Source organism: Corvus cornix, chromosome 8, assembly GCF_000738735.6.
Source record: "Corvus cornix cornix isolate S_Up_H32 chromosome 8, ASM73873v5, whole genome shotgun sequence".
In the NCBI taxonomy this organism is placed as follows: domain Eukaryota; kingdom Metazoa; phylum Chordata; class Aves; order Passeriformes; family Corvidae; genus Corvus; species Corvus cornix.
Window position 1 is genome coordinate 26,362,030 of NC_046338.1, and position 14,493 is coordinate 26,376,522.

General features: G+C 45.4%; 1 protein-coding gene across 10 annotated transcripts in view; it reads left to right on the forward strand.

Annotated features, from left to right (window-relative positions):
• Positions 1-2,241: 2,241 nt before the first annotated feature.
• DARS2 (aspartyl-tRNA synthetase 2, mitochondrial) overlaps positions 2,242-14,493 on the forward strand; it is a 28,119-nt gene continuing 15,867 nt past the window's right edge. For 8 of the 10 annotated variants that reach the window (XR_005602499.1, XR_005602498.1, XR_005602500.1 and 5 more), the window contains exons 1-15: positions 2,243-2,682; positions 3,749-3,848; positions 4,590-4,656; positions 4,915-5,016; positions 6,102-6,197; positions 6,863-6,986; positions 7,613-7,659; positions 8,344-8,450; positions 9,212-9,281; positions 9,935-10,114; positions 10,489-10,596; positions 11,751-11,813; positions 11,985-12,137; positions 12,964-13,182; positions 14,120-14,230. Coding sequence is in view for 6 of the 10 variants with exons in the window: in XM_039556084.1 (XP_039412018.1) it covers positions 2,268-2,682; positions 3,749-3,848; positions 4,590-4,656; positions 4,915-5,016; positions 6,102-6,197; positions 6,863-6,986; positions 7,613-7,659; positions 8,344-8,450; positions 9,212-9,281; positions 9,935-10,114; positions 10,489-10,596; positions 11,751-11,813; positions 11,985-12,137; positions 12,964-13,182; positions 14,120-14,230 (1,962 nt within the window). In the remaining 4 variants the exon portion in view is untranslated. Of the gene's footprint in view, positions 2,683-3,748; positions 3,849-4,589; positions 4,657-4,914; positions 5,017-6,101; positions 6,198-6,862; positions 6,987-7,612; positions 7,660-8,343; positions 8,451-9,211; positions 9,282-9,934; positions 10,115-10,488; positions 10,597-11,750; positions 11,814-11,984; positions 12,138-12,963; positions 13,183-14,119; positions 14,231-14,493 lie in introns of all 10 variants that reach the window. The other 2 variants (XM_039556086.1, XM_039556087.1) reach the window with 2 other exon arrangements.

Genomic DNA, 14,493 nt, shown 5'->3' on the forward strand with positions numbered 1-14,493 from the left:
GAAAGCTAGTGAACTTCTTTAAAGTTTGGGATCTTTTTAAGTCCAAAAGAAGATTTTTTTATGGCCTAAGAAACTTTCCTGTTCATATCACAGCTAATACACCTATTTCTGGCCTGACAAGTAGCTTCTGCTGCAACAGAAAAAAAATCCTGTGCTGGCAGCTGCCCCAACTCCAGAGCCAAGTATGACTATGAAAGCTCAGGAGTTTAACAACTCCTTGTAGGAAATCATGCAAAAGAAACATGAGACCTTCAGGTACAGCTATTTTATTTGGCCAGCATTAGGACAACCTGCTACTTAGAGCCTCACCTTTACAATCCCATCACAGTGTGCCGAGGCAACCGCTGTCGAAACCTTCACCAGCTTTGTAGCTGACAGATGGATCTTGAAGTGCCTGTGGAAGTGGGTGTAAAGGCAGTCCATGAAGACATCCACCTCGTCTTGGGTGATCTCTCCTGGTGTTTTTTGGACCGTGTCCCACAGAGCTTTGGCATCCTCTGGGTGAATGGCGTATGAAATATCTAGGGGCTGAGACAGGTGGGGCACGGAGAAGACAAGTTCCACGGCAGAGGCGGCTCTGTCCAGTTTGCAGCCAGCCCACATGGCCACCATCCAGCTGAGATTCAGGGGGCTGATGGCCAAGCGGCGGAAGCAGCAGTCAAAAGTCTTCTGGAACCAGCTTCCAACCATGGACGTGTAGCTCTCAGCCCCGTGGGTCAGGAACAGGGGCAAACAGGTAAAGTCCTCTGGCACATTCTCAGAAAGGTCATCTCCATACACAGAGCAAAACCAGCCCAACCACACCAGTTTGTCTTCAGAGTTCCTGGAGGAAGCTCCTGACCTCAAAGAGAGCTGGGATTGGGAAAAGAAGCATTTGAATGCTGTAGAGCAAGTATGGCTTTTTTTTCTTCAACTAAAAATAGATTTTGATTTATAGTTTTAAGTGTTTGGTAGAAGTGGGTTATTTTTTCTTAGGACCTTGCATGCAACACTGTTTTCTGTCAAACACATACAGTTACTCAGTCTATCTATTACATCCCTAAAAGTTGAATGCAATTCTGTTGAAAACAGCAGAAAAAGCATTTTAAACTTCCTTAGGAACAGTCCTGAGATCTGAGTTTATGCTGCTTAACTCCTATGGTACATCCTACAACCATTGCTACAATGAACTTGACATTTCAGTAGCATATTTCATTTGAGGCAAAGCAGTTTAGAAATATTAATGAGACCTGAGCTCTGACCAGGAAGTGGGATTATGCCAGCTTTATCCAGGAAGTTAAATAACCCGTCCAAGTCCTGGCAGTAAATTGACTGCTGAACTAAAACATCAGACAGAGATTGCTCTGTATAGTCTTATTCTGATGCTGTTAAGAAGTTGAACTCAAACTTGCAAGTAACTGTATGCATTGCTTAGGGGATCACAGAATCAATTAGGTTGGAAAAGACCTCTGAGGTCATCAAGTCCAGCCTTGGACAAACACCACCTCATCATTAGAGCAGGGTTTTGACTGAGTCACATCTGGTCTTTCCTTAAACACCTCCAGGGATGGTGACTCCACCACCTCCCAGGGCAGCCAATTCCAATGTCTAATCATCCTTTCTGTGAAGAAATTCTTCCTAATGTCCAACCTAAACCTCCCCTGGCACAGCTTAAGACTATAAAATGTTCTAGTTAAAAATAGAGAGGATTCAGTTTCATTAAATCACAGTGGATGCTACAGTAATTATTCCATACAGCTAGGTTTAATTTTGGGGTTTTCTTTCAAGACAGAGCGTTTTATCACAGCAAAACCAACCCATAAAACGCCAGTCTCGACCAAACCTGCTGGGCAGCCCCCTCACCTGCACGAGGACGGCAGGCTGGTCCTGCTCGCTGCCCCTGAGGTCGGCAAGGCTGGACACGGCCACCTTGATGTCCAGCTCGACGCCCACCTCCACCGCCAGCCCCTTCTGCTTCTCGGCGGCGATGAAGGCGCTGAGCAGCCGCGCGTAGTCCCTGAGGCGGGCGCGGCGGAAGCGGTACAGGGGGGTCACGCTGTACAGCGTCCAGGCTTTGTGCAGCAGAAACGCTGTTTCTGGCGGATCGACGTTTTCCTAGGGAAGGAAAAGAAAGAAGAAAAGAAAAGAGAAAAGAAAAGAGAAAAGAAAAGAGTTAAAGCCCGCTTTTCCCGTGCGTGGAGAGCGGGACAGCGCCGCTGAGGGGACAGAGAGGCGCCTCCGCCCCGTCTACCCAGCCACGCCGTACCTGCGAGCACGACGCCGGCACGATGAGGCGGCCGCTGGGGCTGATCCCGAGGCGGCTGTGGATCCGTCCGAAGGGCAGAACCCGGGAGAGCCGCCTGAGGCTGGGCAGAGTCCGTGCCGCACCATCTTCTGTCGGCTCCTCCGCCATGGCCGCCATCGCCCGCCAGCGCCGTTCGAACTTCCTTCCCGTCGGCCCCCGCGGGAGGGGCGCGCCCCCGCCGCCATCTTTGAGGCGGGCAGGAGGGGGCGAAGGAGGTGGTGGTGGCGGCAGAGTTGATTTCCTCTTTTCCCCTCCAGAGCCCTTATTTTTCACTTCACGCAGGTCTGTGGCGCCCCTCCCGTTTTTCTGGCTGAGGGGCGGCTGCGGGATGGCGCTCCCTCGGTTGCTGGCGCGGGCGCTGCACCGGGTGGCCTCTGCCGCCACACCCGCGGCTCCAGGTGAGGAGGGAGCGCTGGTCTCATCCCCTCGGGATTTGGGTTTCTTTTCTCCCGGGATGGAGGTCAGGGTAGTCCGCACAGTCGATTAATATCGCATTCGCGGCAAGATTTTTTTCCCCTGTATCACTTTATTAAGTTTCTTCTCTAAATGTCTTTTAATTCTAAAGGCTGTGATGAAGGTAGTGAGATTGGCTCATAGAATTATTTATGTATGTCCAGGTAATGGCATCCTTCAGGCTTCTCCTTACAAGCTGAACCTCTTGCACATTCTGTAAATGGTGTGCTTAGTTCTATAACTTCAGCCATGATTACAGGCACACGGGCAAAGCTTTCTGTAATTGTGCTTCAGGCCTTTTTCCAGTTGTTTCAGGGAGAAAGTGTTTCATTTACACCTGCATGGTGGGTGTCTGCTCCGTGTGTGTTTCAGTCTTGGTTTGTTAAGCCCTGTTCTGCTGTGTCTCCACCAGGAACTGCAGTGACAGGACAAGGGGGAATGGCTTCGAACTGAAGGAGGGCAGGTTTAGATTAGATATTGGGAAGAAATTCTTCCCTGTGAGGGTGGTGAAGCCCTGGCACAGCTGCCCAGAGAAGCTGTGGCTGCCGCATCCCTGGAAGTGTTCAAGGCCAGGCTGGATGGGGCTCTGAACAACCTGGTCTAGTGAAAGGTGTCCCAGCCCATGGCAGGGGAGTGGAATGAGATGAGATTTAAGGTCCTTCAAACCCAAACTATTTTATGATTCTAGATTTAAATGTGAAATTGTCAGCATCCCTCAGGATTGTTCTGTGACTTTTCCTTCTCTTGCTCCTGAAATTTGCAGAGCAACAGCTTGCAACAAGGCTGTGTTCAAGTATCTTTATGAAAGTTTGACTGAGAAACATAAATAATCACTATTTAAAATACATTCAGACTACCTTCATTTCATGTTTATGGCATAGTGTCTTAGTGCAGCTCTATATATGAAGTAATTTCTCTGTCTATGTATAAATTGTATTGGGAGGGGAAGCTCAATTATTTTATCTCACCTGCAAAAGCCATGAGAGATTTATTTTTTATTTTTTATTTAAGACTTCAACAGTTTTGTCACTCGGACCAACACGTGTGGAGAGCTGCGTTCTGCTCATGTGGGACAGAAGGTGACCCTTTATGGATGGGTTCAATATCAAAGGTAAGTACAAACCATGATGAAAATGGACATGATTATTGCCAGATCCAGTGTAAGCTGTTTTTCATCCAGCATTGCTCTCCAGTGATGGTCTGCACAGGTTTTTTGATTTTAAGAGGTCCTGAGCATCTCATCTTTGAGCAATTGTGGATGGGGATCCAGGAAAAAGAGTTAGGATTATTGCAATGTGATCATTGTGATCTTGTTTTTAAGGACACCAGAACATGTCCCATTGGACAGTTTCTTGATGGATAAAGTACAAAGGCAGCTGTCTCTACTGCAGCTAAAGAGATCAAGATTTATGGTTCTGAGTCTGGCAGTGTGGATTGTTCATGCAGAATTTTTTATGGGACAAGTGTTCTCCTTCTTGACTTATGATTGGATGGGTTTTTTGTTGTTTTTATTCCACATGAGCTTTAGCTTTACTGCTCATTTAATTGTTTTTAGCTGAGTGATGCTTCCCAGCAGGAAAATTCATGTGTCCCTGCTCTGTGTGCATTAAAATTCAAGTTAAAATCCTGCCTCTCCTGGTTATTTGCACATTGTCTGAGGCTGGTCACAATGTGAAACAAATTCCTCAGGTTAGGTTCAGGTGTGGGAAAAGTGTCTGTACATTCAGTACTTGGAATGCTTTGAGATGAATTGCAGGGTACTGAAAGTAGTCAGGTGCCATATGCTTTAAAAAGTAGAAACTACTAAATTTGTGAAAAAAATGTTTCTCCTTTTGTGTTTTTCATGGATCAGACAAGGCCTATTTCTGGTTTTGAGGGATTTCCAGGGACTGACCCAGATCATCATTCCTCAGGATGAGGTAAAATATGAGTCCGTGTTTTTATTTTTCCTTTGGTAGCTTGGCTCCAGCAGACACAGAGAGAAGGAAGGACTTCGTCAAACAGAGTGCTCTGACTCTCAAGTAGATTGAAGTGTCATGAGAGCCCTGACCTGACAGTGCAACCGAAACATCAGTGTTGTTTCCTCTGGCTTCAGAGTGATTTTGAATTGAGGTGCTTGGCCACAGTGCATTTGTCCTGTCTTTGAATTTCTGTGAGACTCTGTCATCTCCCTACAGGCACATTCCCACGTGAAGGAGCTCCTGTCCAACGCCCCAGTGGAGTCTGTGGTGCGAGTGACTGGGATAGTGTCCTCTCGGCCCCTGGGGCAGGAGAATCCGGTGAGGATGAGGGAGCTCTCTGGGCTTTTATTCTTTGGAGGAAACAGCGCTGGATGGTGGGATTATGGTGGGGTTTGTGTCAGAGCGTTGCCACGGGTTCTGGTTATGTGACAGCCCATCCTCAGATAGTGTGGGGTGACTGCTATGTCATATAACTTAGCAGAACCTCAAAGCACATTACAGGCACCCACAAATTAAACTGGATCCCAGCCCTTTGCAAGGATAATGCTGCCTTTTCCAGGCTTTTGAAGTGTGGGTGGGAATTTCTTTTGCTTGAAAATAAATATTGTCTTTTCAAGTTCCACAGCATGTGATGACCTCTTTGTTATACAAATAGATTTTGCTGGTCTCCTTGTATAGGAAACAGAGGTTGAATAATTCTTTAATGTTCTGCATTCCTCAGCTGTCATTGTAATCAGCTGTAGATTGATCTTTCAGGATTGTACATGTATCTGGCAGGTCTAAACAGAAGACTTGTATTTATGATCATAACTCATTTTTGCTCTGACCACTTGTAGATGTCCACTTAAAATCCAGGCTTCAATCAATGCCTTTATTTCTTTTATTGGTTTATCGTTTTGTTGGAAAGTTGTATGTCCTTTTCCCTGGTAAATAGCAAGAGTCCTGCAGGGTCAAGTGAACTTTGCTGTGCCTCAGTGCTATGTGAGGGGAGCTGTCTGCCCACCCGTGGGATAGAATCAAAAGAAGACCAGTTCTGAGAACTGGTGTTTAGAACTGGAAGTTCTGAGAAGTTCCTCATAATTTGCCTTTTTTTGAGTCGTATTAAGGGGTGCTGCTGATAATGCTCACTGAAACCTACGCTGTGTGGTTTTACAGAGGGTAATGTGTTTAGAGACCAGTGTGCTACTGGAAAAGAACCTGCCATCTTTGCTGAGGTGACATGTGTTTTTCTGAGAAGGGAAATCTAGGAAAAATCTGTCCTTGGGAGAAGCTCTCTGACTTATATAGTGTGTTAGAAGGCAGGGATGGTAATCACATTGTTTCTTTTTTTCCCTTTCACCATCTTTGAAATACCTTTGTCCAGCTGTTTTGAGTTTAATTCTTTTCTTGCCTTTTTGTTCTAGAAAATGCCAACAGGGGATATTGAAGTGAAGGCAGAGACTGCAGAGATCCTAAACTCCTGCAAGAAGCTGCCTTTTGAAATCAAGGATTTTATCAAGGTGTCTGTGTTTTTCTTTTCTTTTTCTTATCAAAGTGGTGGCTTTTCATTAAATTTGGAATTTGGCAAGGGTGATGGCAGAGCATCTGAGAACTGAGTCTGGTTCTCCCCACTTCACTTGGGGGAATGATAGTATTTAAAATAAGGGTGCTGTTTGTTTGCTGTGAGGATGTATTTCCAATTAGAACTAAGCAGAAAACAAGGCTTGAATGCTCCCAGTTTCAATACCACTGGAAGAACTGATGGTGAAGGGAAGAGTGAAAGAAATGGGACTATGCTGAGTTTTTTGAGTGTGAAACAAGGCTGTTTTATTTGACTCATGGAATCACAGAATGGTTTGGGTTGGAAAGAGCCTTAAAGATGATCTTGTTCCAAACCCCCTGCTATGGGTAGGGATTCCACCCACTGGACCAGGTTGCTCAGAGCTCCATCTAACCTGGCCTTGAACACTTCCAGGGATGGGGCAGCCACAACTTTTTTGGTCAGTTTAGTTTTTTGTTTAAAGTGATTGCTATATTTGTGTGGGTTGTGGGTAATGGGCACATTGTGACAACCGAGTACCATCCCTTTTTAGCTTCTCCCTTTTTTTCTGTGGCTTTAGGAGCACCCTCACTGGACATGCAATTTGAATTTTGTCTCTTAATCCTAATTCTCTCTCCTCCTCAGAAATCAGAGGCCCTACGGATGCAGTATCGGTACCTGGACTTGCGCAGCTTCCGGCTGCAGTCCAACCTGCGGCTGAGGTCTCAGATGGTGATGAGGATGCGGGAGTATCTCTGCAATCTCCATGGTGAGGGAACTGCTTTGAGGACAGTGTGCAGCAAACAACATTTCAGCTCTCCCTGCTGCTATTTCCTAGGGCTGGGAGAGATTCCTAACCAACTTGCTACTCCAAACTGGTCCCACTTAATAAGGACATGTCTGCTTGTGGTGGGGTCTTTAGTGGGATGTTGTCAGGCCTGAAGAGCAAAGTATGTTGAATTTTCTTGGCATGCTGCAAGCTAGTTGTTTCAAATTAGCTCATTCCGATGAAAAAAGACTCTTTGCAGGTAGTTTCCCTCTTTTGGTCACCCAGTTGAGGCATGTCAGAGAGATGGATTTCTTTTAGAGCTTTTGCTTCTCTTAAAATCAGGAAGTGCTTTTTGGAAAATCAGTGCCTAGTTCAGAATGGATAGAGAATTAACACATTTTCAGCCTGTTTGGAGTCCTCTGTCATCAACAGTTCTGGCAGGACATCAGGGTAACTCAGAGCCTTTAGATCTGTCATTACAGGAACAATTGTTATAAGTAGTAAAGTGTGTAGGTTTTGGAGAGGCTCCATGATGTGTTAGGTGACCTGTTTTGCTGACTAACCCTACTGTAGCCTACTCATATTAGTTCTCCCTCCTCTCAGCATGTTCTGTGTTTGTTCTCCAGGGTTCGTGGATGTAGAAACTCCAACTCTGTTTAAAAGAACCCCAGGGGTATGTATGTGATGCTTTTTGGCCTCCTGCAGCTGCACAGTCAGGGCTGAATCATTGTCAGTTGCCACTCAGCTTTCCTTGCTTTTCCCTTGGTAAATAACAGCTTGTGGAACTTCTGATATGATCCTTGGATCCTTTTAGAAGTAGAGGGAGAGAAAGGGGAGAGGTGATAACTTGTGTCTTAATTTTGAACCTTCAAACAAAATAGCTTCTGCCTTGTAGAGCACATGTTGAATGTAAGTCTATCCTGGGATTATAAACACAAGAAACTTTGAAGCACTGTGTTTCCAGCATTTATGTCTTAACCAGTAGGTTACTGTAGGGGTCCTACTCGAGTAAATTTAATTTCTGATCTTATATTCCTTTCTTTCACTTCAAAAATAGTCAGAGCAGAGAGCTGTAGCTGAGGAGTTGTTGATGCAGCTATCCTGGAGTTCTTGCATTTAAACCCATGTCTTGGGTGGTGTATTATGCAGTAGTCTCTCAGAAAATATCTCCTTTGGGATATTTTGGACCAAGTTGGTTAACGAATTTTAAGTGTAGTGTACAAACAGCCATTTCCTCGCAAGTGGGATTTCATAATGGGGAAAATACGTCCTTTCCTCTTGCACTTCCAATGTGTGTTCTGTCAGGAATTGGGGCCACTTACTTGCTGAACTCTGTAAATTTTCTTTCTGATGCCAGGGAGCCAAAGAATTCCTTGTGCCCTCGAGGGAAGCAGGCAAATTCTACTCCCTGCCACAGAGTCCTCAGCAGTTCAAGCAGCTCCTCATGGTTGGAGGCCTGGACAGGTAAGAGTTTCTTGGATTCCTGTTCTCTGCATGTCCTCTCTGGGGTTTGATTGCATTATCTGTGAAATTTTAGATAATTCCCCCAAAAACTTACTGCTAAGGGTTTGTGTTTTGAAGAGGGATCCTTAAATAAATCCTTATGGTCAGATGAAGTATATGCTTTTGGAAAGCTAAAATCTTCACTGCTGTTTTAAATGCAAACCTGATCTGCCTGAAGGACAGAAAATCTAATGTGTGATAAAAGCTTCTCCAGCCTACAAAAGTAGTTGAGGTGAGGCTGCGCAGGCTGAGCATGACTGAGACAAGGAAAAGCATGTCAGGGTGCCCAAGTGCAAAGCTTTTAACTGGGCTTGCTTCTCCAAACCAAATGGATGGACAGAGAGACAGGCAATTATTCACACAGTGAACTGCAGGCCAGGTCTTGTGTGAGAATTTTGCCTGGCTGTTAGTAGAGTCCTGGAGTGGAGTAGAAGGTGGGGAAAAGAATTGAGTGTGCTGCCCTTGGGGGACAGCTCACCTGGCAGTCTCCATGTGCCTCTGGAAGATATGGCTGGAGATGGATACAGCTGCTGATAGAGTTGCTTCCACTCAAAATTCCATTCTTTTGAAGGGATGGGAACAAAGATCATCTGCTGTGGGAATGGAGGAAATGTGGGAAACTCTCTGGTATTTTTTTTCCTTATCTTTGTATGATCTGTTCTATAGCCACAGTTCAGTTCAGGGTACTTTAAATTGTTATCTAAATCAAAGTGTTACTGCAGGTACTTCCAGGTCGCTCGCTGCTACCGGGATGAGGGTTCACGGCCTGACAGGCAGCCGGAATTCACCCAGGTAACCAGCCCATGCTGCCTTTCTCCCTGCTTCTCAACCCAAGTGGCTTGTAGCTGTTTTCCCTTCTGGAGGCTTAGTCTGTGCTAGTCTGGTGCTGCTTGGTGGTACAGAGTTGTTTGGTGTGTGTTTCATAGACACAGGCCTTGGAAATTGGTGTGGGATTGACTGAGCGGTTCCTGTCCTTGGCTGTGCAGCATCCCAGGTGCAGATGTAGGAATTGCGCTGCAGCAGTTGATACAATTTGATGTTGCATTTGATGATACAATCTCCTGTCCTGCTAGGTCAGGCATCCCATGAGTTAGCCTGGTCAGGCATCCCATGAGTTAGCCTGGTGTCCCTGTCCTCACTACCTCATTCACTCTCTGAGGAGGCTGTTGCCTGAGTCATCAGGCAACAGCTCTGAGTTACCCTGATGTACTGCCAGAACTGTTGATGACAGAGGACTCCAAACAGGCTGAAAATGTGTTAATTCTCTATCCATTCTGAACTAGGCACTGATTTTCCAAAAAGCACATTCCCAGCCTGATGAAGTCATGCTGTGATGTCATTTCGTGCATTGTTTCTCGTTTTGCTGGCTTTGTACTCACAAGTAGCAGTGTGAAAGCAAAACCTGTAGCTAATGTGGAATTCCCTCCCTTGTTCTCTGTTTTAAGATAGATATAGAGATGTCATTTGTAGATCGGGCTGGGATCCAGAGGCTGATAGAGGGCCTCCTGCAACATTCCTGGCCTGAGGAAAGAGCCTTGATTATGACTCCTTTCCCTTCCATGACATACGAGGAGGCACTGGCTGAGTATGGGACTGATAAACCAGACACTCGCTTTGGGATGAAGGTGAGGGTTTGCCCATTGGAAACTTGCTTTCAGCTTTTCCTTTCAGTCAGTGTTTTAATAACCTTTGGATCATGGATACATGGTTGGCTTGAGTTCTGAGTGCTGTAATTTACCCAAGGTGTCTGTCCCATCATTGCTGCTTTGTGCAGTCTGTTGAAGAAGAGAGGATTTGATCAGTTGACTGTGAAAAATGTATGTTCTAATAAAATTTTATTTTGAAGATAATGTAGTATTAGGGAGCAATGCATCTTGACTGTTTAAGGAGCAAAAGCTCCTAAAAGGGAATAGTGTTGAAGGTGTTAAGACACAAGTGCAGGATTTTTGCTTTGTATGCCTACCACCAGTGCTTTTTCCTGTGCTTTTACCTTTCTCAGATCATGGATATCGGTGATGTTTTACGAGGATCAGACATTCACTTTGTGCAGAATGCTCTCAGTTACCCACATGGCTCCATCAAAGCCATTTGTATCCCTCAGGGAGTGGTAAGTGATGCTCTTACATCCTGTTTATGTGGAATAAATAAAATGCCAATTTGAATTCCATTGTTGGTGTGGACAGGTTCCTTGCTATTACTGGTGTTCTCAAGGGAACTTGGGATTGGTTGTAATCCATGTCAGGTTGGGCTGAGTAGTGTTAGAAGGATAAGACAACAGGAAGAGTATTTTATCCTTAGGAAGAGAAGGAAAAGAATGGAGCTGCAAGATCCCATGAGGATAGGGAACCCTCTCGGGGTTTCACCTTGCTTTTTGTCACCTTTTTGATGTGCATTTCAGTAATAAATTGTGCCTGGTGACAGGAGACTGGGTATGGCACAGCTCTGGAATAGGCAGAGAAGGGTCAGGTGCTTCCATGCCCTTCTCCTGTTTGCTTTAGGTGCATTTTTGGGTACAATTCATGTCTTGTAATGAGAGTGTCATGGACCAAATCCAAGGCTGACAATAGATGTGGAAGATCTTTGACACAGCCGTTCATTTTGGCAAGGAAACAGATTTAATTCTGGCTGTAGGCGTCTTTGTAGCTTGGACAGTATGGAAAAAACAAATCCTCTAAATATTGAGTTTTATTTGGGGAACAGGAATTTGTGGCCATGGTTTCTCTTGGGATTCCTTTCATTTTGGCACAAAGTGCAAGTTAGGGGCTTCCCACGAGAGGGCACTGAGGTGTGTGTTTGAGCAACACAAAAGTGGCATCTAGACCCACCCTAAACACTGGAGTAGATGAAAAAAATCAAGATCTTGATGCAGGTCCTCATTTGCTGCATGGCTTTGCATGCAAGAGTCAGCCTGGTTGATTTTTCTCTGCTCTTCCTCCAGATTGAGCTCTGACTTCCCCATCGACAGTGTGGTGGTGTAACCTTGTTTCTGCAAGGTTGACCCTGCTGACCAGATACATTTGTCTGTGAGCTGGGAAAAGAAATGTAGACCTAGAGGGGTCTCTTCCTGAAAGGAGCAGTCAGAGCAGGCACCCAGTTACAGCCCAGTGCTGAGGACCCTGTCCTGTTCCACAGCCCTCATAAGAACTTGAACTAGAAACAAAAGAATTTGAGAAGTTTGGAAACAGCTTAGTCAGTAGATTTGATACCTAGTCAAGTTTTCCAGGCTGATCTTTGCCATCTCTTCTCTTGCTCTTTTCCCAGAAGTATCTTACAAATAAAGACTTGGAGTCATTAAAGGAGTCTGCAAAATCCCAGTTTAACCAGGTGAGACAGAAACTTTCCTGAGGCATAGGAAAGGGTGAGTAACAAAGTATGATAAAGGCAGAGGAAGGTAGAAGAGCAGTTTTTATTAGCTGCAAGTCAGTGCCTGAGCATATAATGCTTCAAGGCAAGAAAGGGCAGTACCGCACTGAACATACCCGTACCTTTCTCTAGGAAATCATGCAAATTATCTGCAGACCTGATGGAAGATTGAAGTCTCTGCTTACCAAGTTCCTTGGTGAGAAGGAGCAGTCAGAGCTTATCCGAGCACTGAACATGCAGGAGGATGATGTGGTGCTGCTGGCAGCTGGAGAACACAAGCAAGTGGTAGGAGGCATTTCTTAGGTGGCTGTGTGAGTTGAATGTTGCTGATGATGGTTTTGATGTTATCTGACCTTAGTCTGATTCTTACTAAAATAGGTCATCATCTAATTTTCTGTTTCTCTGGAACAGCAGCTATAGCAACAGCAAATAAAGCATGAAATGTACCTATTACTTTTATCGCCCTCAGTCAAATTCTGGGCAGATTGTAACTGAAATGAAGGCTGAAATATAAAAAACCCTGCAACAAATCAGTGCCTTCTTTTCTCTTAACTTCATTTTTAAAGCATCAAACAGATTGGAAAATGAGGTCAACTAGGTAATTGTATCTCCCATAAGTGGATGACTTAGTCGCAGCAGTGGTAGGAGATTCTCTCCCTACCCTCCTCTTTATTCTTGCCAGCAGATGTTGCCTTCCAGGCACTGTTTTATTATAAGGTGTCATGCTTTGCTTGATAGCCAAAATTTTGTTGTATTCTCTTCTATGCCTTCATTTCTCTGTCTGCAAAGTGTGGATCTTACATGGCCTCCCCCAGTTAATCCACACATGTGGAGCTGGAGATTATTCTAAGATAGTCCTGAAGATGAAATAGCTGGAGAACAATGGACTTTCAAGCTCCTTACTTGGTCTCTGTCAAACCCTGGCACTGCTTCTGCCTCAGCAGGAAGGTGATATATTTCAGGATATGAGGCAAAAGTGTTCAAGGCAACAATTCATTACAGCTGCTGCTGTTTGCGGTACTTCTTTATGGAACGCTTTTACTGGTTGGTGTTTGAGTGACTTCCCTGATGGTAAATTCACCTTGTCTCATCTCTCCCTTCTTTGTTGTAGTGTTCTGCGTTAGGAGCCCTACGGTTGTTTAGTGCCAACCTCCTGGAGGCAGCTGGGCTGGCACTCCGTGATCCCACAGCCTTTCACTTCCTCTGGGTGGTGGATTTCCCCCTTTTCCTCCCCAAGGCCAAGAATCCCACTGAACTGGAATCTGCTCATCACCCCTTCACTGCCCCTCATCCTTCAGATGCCAGCCTCCTGTATTCTGATCCCACAAAGGTAACCAACTTCATGCCTGCCATGCTGGCTCTTTTACAGCTGCTCACATGGAAAACCAGGCAAGCAGCAGCTGAGTTCAGTGTAAAAAGAGATGATGTTTCATGGGACTGACTGACTGCATGAGGAAGACATAGATCTGTTGGAATGGGTCCAGAGGAGGCTGCTAAGATGATCAAAGGGTTGGAGCACTTCTGCTATGATGAAAGGCTGAAGGAGCTGAGGTTGTTCAGCCTGGAGAAGAGTAGGCTCAGGAGCAGCATTAGAGGCCCTTCCAGTGCCTAAAGAGGCTACAAGAGAGCTGGAGAGGGATGTCTTGCAGGGGCAAGCAGTGATAGGACAAGAGGAAATGGTTTTAAACTGAAAGAGGGTACACTTAGATTGGTATTAGGAACAAAAATCTTCCCTGTGAGGCACTGGGACAGGTTGCCCAGAGCATCTGTGGCTGCCCCATCCCTGGCAGTGTTCAAGGCCAGGCTGATGGAGCTTGGAGCAACCACGTCTAGTGGAAGGTGTCTCTGCCCGTGGCAGAGAGTTGGAACTAGAGGATCTTTAAGGTCCCTCCCAACCCAAACCATTGTGTGATTCTATGATCTTGTACGTGTCTGGAAGAGATAGCTTCCTGATTGCTGCAAATAGCAAGTATTCACGTGTGCCCCAACAAAAGGAGCTTATAGGAAACAGAAGTCTTACATTCTGACCCATCCCATTTGCTTCAGGTTTGATGAACTTTTCAAAAGGATTTGTACTCCTCCCACATCAGTCAGAGGCAGTCCATGCCTCTAGCAGGACTGGTACCTGAATTGCAATGTACCCCTGAGGGAACAGTTTTATAGAGTTTCATGGCTTCATTCCCAGTGTCTTTGCCATCTTTGTGCAGGTTGTTTTTACGTGCAGCTGAGCTCCAGTCTCACCAAGGTGCCTGTTCCTGTCTCTGCAGGTCCGTAGCCAGCACTACGACCTTGTGCTGAACGGCAATGAGGTTGGAGGTGGCTCCATCAGAATTCACAGTGCAGAACAACAGCGTTTTGTGCTGGAGAAAGTGCTGAAGGTAACACCTACAGATGCCTCTAACGCTCTCTTGGAGATTTAAAAGCACTAATTAATTTAAATATTAATTGCATATTCTGAAAGAAACACTCCTGTGCTTCTCAGATAGAGACATAACTCCTAGCCCTGACCAATGGATGCTTTCATTGTACCTTTGTGGATACAAAAATGCTGCCAGCAAGAATTTTCTTGCTATTTTCTATGTCCGTGAGAGACTTTTCTCTCTCACAGAAGATAGTAGCAGAGTTCTATAAACAATGAAAC